This window comes from Colossoma macropomum, unplaced genomic scaffold (assembly GCF_904425465.1).
Source record: "Colossoma macropomum unplaced genomic scaffold, Colossoma_macropomum, whole genome shotgun sequence".
NCBI lineage: Eukaryota > Metazoa > Chordata > Actinopteri > Characiformes > Serrasalmidae > Colossoma > Colossoma macropomum.
Window position 1 is genome coordinate 30,579,159 of NW_023494791.1, and position 7,676 is coordinate 30,586,834.

At 35.7% G+C, this 7,676-nt stretch overlaps 2 protein-coding genes across 2 annotated transcripts; one reads left to right on the forward strand and one right to left on the reverse strand.

The window, feature by feature from the left end:
• Nucleotides 1–692: 692 nt before the first annotated feature.
• LOC118810780 (GTPase IMAP family member 9) lies at nucleotides 693–3,844 on the reverse strand. The gene is made up of 3 exons (XM_036574830.1): nucleotides 3,822–3,844; nucleotides 1,601–2,903; nucleotides 693–1,512 (listed from the first exon to the last, which is right to left on the reverse strand). The coding sequence occupies exon 2, from the start codon at nucleotides 2,856–2,858 to the stop codon at nucleotides 1,632–1,634; it is 1,227 nt and encodes a 408-aa protein (XP_036430723.1). The 5' UTR covers nucleotides 2,859–2,903; nucleotides 3,822–3,844; the 3' UTR covers nucleotides 693–1,512; nucleotides 1,601–1,631.
• A 151-nt stretch (nucleotides 3,845–3,995) lies between these two features.
• Nucleotides 3,996–5,376, forward strand: zgc:153642 (uncharacterized protein LOC768150 homolog). Its single transcript, XM_036573493.1, has 2 exons — nucleotides 3,996–4,062; nucleotides 4,279–5,376. Exons 1-2 carry the CDS (start codon nucleotides 4,050–4,052, stop codon nucleotides 4,998–5,000), a joined length of 735 nt encoding a protein of 244 aa, XP_036429386.1. The 5' UTR covers nucleotides 3,996–4,049; the 3' UTR covers nucleotides 5,001–5,376.
• The last annotated feature ends 2,300 nt before the right edge of the window (nucleotides 5,377–7,676 follow it).

Here is a 7,676-nt window from a genome sequence, read left to right on the forward strand (position 1 = left end):
AATCTGCCACGTAATTATTGACACATTTGTTAAAGATGAGTAAACAAAAAGGCAATTAAAAAAATTGCAACTTCTTTGCAAATCTAAATAAGCAAACTTTAGGCACTAAAAATGTCTTATTATATAACATTTTGAAAACTCATTATACATATGTATGCTGTATATGCAAGTGTCAAGGTTACAAAAATAAAACTTTTTTTTGTTCCCTTCAATCCATGCTAGGCATGGTAGTGTAGCACACTGTGGAACAAGCTAATATTTATAAGAAACTAATTTCGAGGGCCAGAAAGGATTGTGCCACAACCCGCAGACCTTGTGTTTGACATATGTGGGTTAGACCTTGGGACAGACACCTCCTAATAGAAAGTATATTATGATTAATGATTTTGTATATATTTAGCTTATTAATTTTTTTTTTTACATTTTACTGTGGCAGTTCAGTTTGAACTAATTTGGTAGAATGGCCAATATACAGAAATTTGGCCAAGTCAAATTACATGTTGATTTTCTAATTGAAAAAAGATTAACACACTTTAAATAAGTTAAACATTTGAATATAACATATTGGGGAAAAATAACACATAAAACTTGCATACTTACTGTCTTTTTCCAATTTATTAAATACAGAAGTAAAATGCTTTAAAATTAATACCTGTAGGAGTGAAAATGCACTGTGATTTTTATTTATTTGTCTATTTATTTATTTATTTATTTATTTATTTGTATACACATATGGATATGTTTTTGTATACGCTTTTTACTTCTAAATACAAAAACAATACAACTCAAATCAAGCATTGGAAATATTCCACTTTGGATATCTTAAGGTTATGTTCATAACTTGACAAGCACAGTGGGATGTCCTCTTTCCAAAGGAATGGATAAACAAACTGACAGAAAGAAAAACATGTAGTTATACAGTAGAATGAACATTAAAGGGCAGAATAAATGAGGGCTGCCACATCTCTCAAAGAAACCTGAGCTCCAGGAGAGCAAACAATACAGTCATCTAAAGAGACTTTAACATTACTGCAGTGAAAAGTGAAAAGAAAAGTGTATCCACACAGTGGTAGGAGAGAAAAGTTTGGAATGATTCTTTTTTGCTCCATCTCTGTTGTGCTTTTGACTGAAAGACATTATCAGTAGATTCAACACAAATATTCTAAACATTTTACATCCATACTGTAGACACTCCCAGGCTTTGAGACATGAAGGGAAGGACTAAAGGTAGCATAGACATGCTGCCTTGGTGCTCAGGCATAGTTTCCCGATTTAGTCTTTACCGTCCCGATACTATAAATATATTTCCAAGTCCAGGAAGCAATCACACCAAGACTCATTATGAGATACATCACAACAAGTACACGTTATATGTTTTGTTATTAATACTTATGGAGGAAGTAATTGAAGGTAATGTATACATATGGAGCACTTAAGCATTTGGACTTTAGCTGTTGTTCATTCATAGAGTTTTTGCTTTTCGCAAAAGTCCACTCTGTTCAGAGTCTTTTCCTGTAAAGATAAGAACACAATGATCATTTTTATATATAGATGTCATATTTCAACATCAGATTTTTATTTGCAACAATGTAAAGTTTACCTTTCTTATGCACTGTATCTGAACGTTCTTCCTATGTTTTATAAAATTCTCCCATATTTGCTTCAAAGATGTTAGTAATCTTCTGCAGCAGTTCATCTACTTGTCTCTGGTCGCTGGCGTCTCTGTTATTCAAAGCGTGAAATCTGTTCCCGTTCTTGTTCACAAATTTTGTCAGGTCTTCATTCTTCTCAATGAATTTTTCAATAGGTTCACCTTCCAGATTGTCTTTTCCAGTGAAAAGGATCAAAGTGTATTTAGGGGCATTCTTCCCTAGAACATCTTGAACATGCTGCATGGTTCTCTTGGTTGCTGGACTGAAGCGCCCAACACTCATCACTATGACAATGACATGGGGTCCAGGGGTGGATACAGACTTAGAGACGGCCTCCTGGATTTCTTTTGGATTCTCATCAGAAAAGCCAGGAGAGTCTATCAGCTGCAGACCTTTTCCCTCTGTGTAAATGTCTTCAGTCTGCTCACATTTTCTTTGAAGAGTCCTGATACTTGAGGTCTTTCCCACCTTGGTCATTCCAAGGAATAGAACTCGGATAGGTCCTTTAAATTTGTGTGCATCTCCCTCTCTTAACCTCTTTAAACTGTTCTCTTTCTGCTCAGAAGTTCCAGCCTTATTATTGTGTATTTTGTCCTGGGAACCTTTCACTGATTGCTGTTTTTTCATCTCTGTCTTTTTCAGGTCTTTCAAGATTTTCTCCACATCCTCATCAGATCTTTTATCTCTGTTGTTCCAGGAATGGCATCTGTTGTTGCAGCAACTTAACAAGGTTTGAAACTCTTCACCTCCTTGTCTGAGAAATACAGCAAAAGTTTTTGACTCAAGGTCATCACTGTGTGAAAACAAGATTGTGGTGTGCTCCAGGAATGAAGGACCAAAGATGTCTTTGAGACCATAGATTTTAGCAATTTCTTTAGATTCCACAGAACCAACCTTTATGACCAGGAGGAAGGAGTATGGGCCATGGAGTTTCTGTAGATTCTGCTGTATTTCAGTCAAAACTGTGTGTTTAGAAAGTTCTGTGCAGTCCCAGCCTGGAGTATCCACCACAGTAACCTGCCTACCATTGATCATCTCCACTGCACTTTGGCACTTCAGTGTAACTGACTTTGCAGATGTTTCTGATAAGAAATGTTTTTTGCCGAGTATGGTGTTTCCAGAAGAGCTCTTCCCCGAGCCTGTAGCACCAACTAAAACAATCTGTACTGAATCATCAGCACCTGTCTTCTGTGTCTCAGCAGCCATTTCACCACAGTGATACTGAATCACAGATGCTAAAAAGTAATTTTCCTGAGAAAAGATGAAAAGTTTCAGTTGTCTGGTTTTAATTATTTGAACGCTATCAAGTTTTGATGTATATTTTTATGTATTTAGAATGAAGAAAGTGGTACAGGGTCAACGAATACAAAGATTCATAATAAAGTGTGACACATAATATTAGAACCAAAAAGAACAAAAAAAATAACTTTATTCATTTAAAAAAACAACCAAATCTATATGTTACCTTTGTGAACTTTGTAAATGCAATTGTATGCAAAAGTTTGAACACTTCTGGTCAAATTATATGTTTTGTTGATTTTCTAACTGACAATAAGTTAACATATCCTTAAATATGGCATTTTTCTTCAAATTTTGGTAAACAATATATATATTTTTTTTGCTGAGTTCAAAATATTGGAAAAAAGAAAACAAAATATAAAATGCTCTGTAACTTTTATACAGGCCAAATTTTATGTTTAATTTTTCCAATAGGTTAAATTCAGCAAATAAAAACAGTAATTCTGCACTGAATCAATTCAACCAGGGGCACCCAAACCGAAAAGACAGAGATCTCCTTAATGGTACTTGCTCCTAGACAACATTGAGATCAGATGGAAAAAATGTTACAAAAAGTGTAACATTTGAGCAATAAAAAATTCCTATTTATTTAAACTACTGAAACAAGTCACACCAAAACAACACTCTCTCCAAAGAACACACCTGTTTTTCATGAAGGTTATTATACTCTACAGAAGTAACATAGATAAAATGCTTCATGTTAAAGAGTTTCCTGCACAAACATCTTCTAGCATTTAAGCACAAATGGAGTGTGTCATTCATGGAGCAGGCTAATCCAAAACATATCCCATTCTTCTGTATTAAAATGAGCTGAATAAATACATGGCACAGTGCATCAATGTTTATGACAAAACATCATAAGGCACTCACCTCTCTGAAGTCAACTCAGAAACAGACAAAGGAGGCAGAACCCTGAGGGTATTTATAGCTCTAAAGAGTCCAGCTCACAAATCACAAAGTATCCAATCATGAAAAAGTATGTCAAACAGGAGGCGTCACAGCCCAGATCATATAAAATTTCCTGGAGACCAGGGAAAATTCATATTAAAACCAACTCTAAAGGCACAAACTTCCAACCATACCATTAACGCGACAGTCATGGCTTCCAGTGGTGAGTGTTTGTGAAATATCTGAATGCAAATTTAGTGAAGGGTAATTTCAGCAGATCAAAAGAGCGTCAGTTAACAACGACTGCAGCAATATAGCGAAGTATGATAAAGTATGCAAATTAAGATGTTACATTTCACAATTATGGGGAATTAACTGATGTCACGACAGATGCTGGCAAGCTTGTTCAGTGGCTATTTCTTTTTGATTCATCCTACAGGTAGAGAACCGTGGCGTTTGGTCCTACTGGGCAAGACTGGGGTTGGCAAAAGCGCTACAGGTAACACCATTCTGGGTGAGAAAGTGTTTGAGTCTGAAGCCAGAGCCACCTCTGTTACCACTTATTGCTCAGAAAAAACAAAAGTGATTGATGGCCAAACTGTTACAGTCATTGACACCCCTGGTTTGTATGATACAAACATGACTGAAGATTTTATCATCAAAGAGACTGTAAAAGGAGTCACGATGGCTGCTCCTGGACCTCATGCCTTTCTTCTTGTGATTGATGTGAGGCGTTTCACTGAAGAGGAGCGCGACACCGTCAGAAAATTCCAAGAAATCTTTGGTGATGCAGTGCACAAGCACATGATTGTGCTGTTCACACGTGGAGATGATCTTGAGTATGAAAACAAGACTGTGGAAGATTTCGTAGAAGATGCTGGACCTGACATGGAACACCTGATATCTGCTTGTGGAGAGAGGTATCATGTGTTCAACAACAGGGAGAAGGACCGCTCTCAGGTGAAAATTCTCTTCAAGAAGATTGAGAAGATGCTGAAGGCTAACAATCACAGCTACTACAATTATAAGCTGTTTAAAATGGCAACATGTCTTAAAGATGAGAAAGCATCTAACAGAGATAGAGAGAGGAGAATAGCTGAACTGGAGTCTGAATTGCGGGAACTGAAAAGGAAAAATAGATCTCTGTGTAGTATACTGTAGTAGAAATTAATAATATTCACCTCCAGAAACGGAAGAGCAGAAAGAACATAATCTAAGCTGGTATACACTCTGAAAATTGTATATGTTTTACTGTTATACCATCTGTAATATTTCTTTTCTTTTTTTTTAATCATGAGATGTGCTTATAGAAAAACACACCTTTAAGAATTGAATGTTCCCAGCATTCTGATCTGTTCTGTCTTATCTTATTTCAGCAGATGTTTTAGGCGACTAACAAATAAACCTACTGCTGTATATGTGGGCAGTTGGTATTGGAAGTGAAAATCTGACTGTGTATATAAAATAACTATCAATTTTATCTTTGGATTTTCTGAAAAAAAATGTTAAAATCTTTCAATAAAACTAATGCTACATTTGTCTGTAATTCATGTCGATTTATTCTAGCGCCTTTTTGAATGTAAACAATAACTTTCCAGAAGAAGGTAAAAATGTTCTTTACTTTTAAAGTAAGTTTATTTTATTCCCAGCAATTTTGGGATAATTTCTATTGGTCCATCCATCATGAAATTTTCACATATTATTAAGGGCAGTTGCTGTGCAAAAATGAAAATTGCAAAAAATTGAGATAATTTTTTTTGACAGTGATATATAAAGACAAACCATAAAAAGATGCCTTTTAACAAGCATATTGTGGAGCTGTGCCATGGGGGGAACCAGACTCAGAGGCTGGATGCCTGACAATGCTTCTCTTTAAAGATAATACCAAAATCCTTCTTTCCATCATAAGTCAACTATATAGCTCAGCTGACTGAAAATAGTAGTTCCTATAACCTTCCTGATAAGCCACCTACATCAGTGATAATATCTGTTATAAACTGTTATAAACAAATTACGTTCGTCCACATGTGATCCTGACGCTGTTTCTATTTCTTTCCTTAAGATGGTTTTTGATTGTGTTCAAAATAATGTCTTAACTGTTGTAAACTGTTCTCTGTCCAGATGCTTTTAAAACTGCCTTGGTGAAGCCTCTGCTAAAAAAGAGTAGCATGGATCCTTCTATACTAAATCATTTTTAGTCTTCCTTTTCTAAGTAAAGTCTTAGAAAAAGTTACTTTCAAACAATTTAATGTGTATCTAATATCAAACAAGTTATATGAGAAAGTTTCAATCAGGTTTTTGTTCTAATGACAGTACTGAGACAGCATTGGTTTGTGTTATGAATGACATCGGGCTCAGCGCTGATGCAAAAAAAAACTTCTGTTTTGGTCTTATTGTATCAGCTTTTAATACAGTTGATCACATGATTCTAATACACCACCTTAAATATTGAGTAGGACTCTCAGATACAGTTTTAAAATGGTTTAAATCATGGACAATTCTTGGTTTCACTGAGGAATCATTCATCAAGGAGATTTTTATTTTTTTTTTGTGAAGTTCAGTTTTAGGGCCCTTCTCTTCGTACATGTTACTTGTAGGTGAAGTCATTAGAAAACATACATTTTCATAGCTGTGCTGATGACACGCAACTGTACATTTCAATTCCTTCGATTATCAAGACTTTGTAAACAGACTAACTAGCTGTGTTTCAGATATTTCTCGGAGGAAGTCACAAATTTTCTTACAACTTACAAAAAAACTGAAATACTGATCCTTGGTAGTAAAACTCAAAGAAAAATGCTAAATGAGAAGCTTCGCTCTTTAGCTTTGTATACCAAACCTGAAGCATAAAACCTGGGTGCAATCTTAGACTCTAAACTCTGTTTTATCCCACATGTACAGTCCCACAGTCACAAAAGGCTTTTTTATTGTTACTACATGCTGATCTATTTTACTGCACAATAGGGGTGCAGGAAAAAATCGATTCTTAGATGCATCGCGATGCGGACATGAACGATTCTGAATCGATTCACAAATGTCAAAAATCGATTTTCTAAATGTTTAATTTATAACGTAATGTTGACGGAACGCAAAACTTGGAAGTGCGGAAGTGCAGCACCCTGGACAGTCTGTGGAGGCACATAACAAAAACACAACTGGATGTGTGAGAAACCCGACCGGCTCCCTCTGCATTAAAAGCCAGGTTATATCAGGAGATTGCAGATTCACGTACCAGGAAACCAACTGCACTGCTTATAAATGTGAATAACGCATCTCTGCTATGTGACCTGCAGTCTGCACGCCAGTTCTCAGTCGTTGCGAAACAGGGCTTTCACGCTATGTTTCACACGTCCCGTAGATATTTTACTGACACAGCGATCCCCCATCTCTACAACAAGACCAAAACCGAAGTTATAAGATCACTAAAGAAAATGGGTAGAATAGCTGTAACGTGCTGCGTGGAGATCCATTACCACTGGATCTTATTTCACCGTAACTGTGCATTTTATCGCATTTTAAGCAGCTTCTCCTGCTCCAAACAATAGCAGTGAATGAGAGCCTTCTAGTTCACTTGCCACATCACTTCCATTTGTTTTATTAAAAAAGATATTAGAAGTAAATTCATTATGGATCATTACAAATACTTTGCTTTAAAGGTACCAAGTCACTTTAAATAACAATAACACCGAGTCATTAAGTCACTTTAAAATGTATATTGTCTCTATATTCTGTGTATATTTTGTGTATATTTAATATATTTCTGTTGGTTTTTCTTGTATTTTTATTTTTACTTATTTACTTTCTGTAGAGTGATTACCTGAGCCTCACCACAAGCAT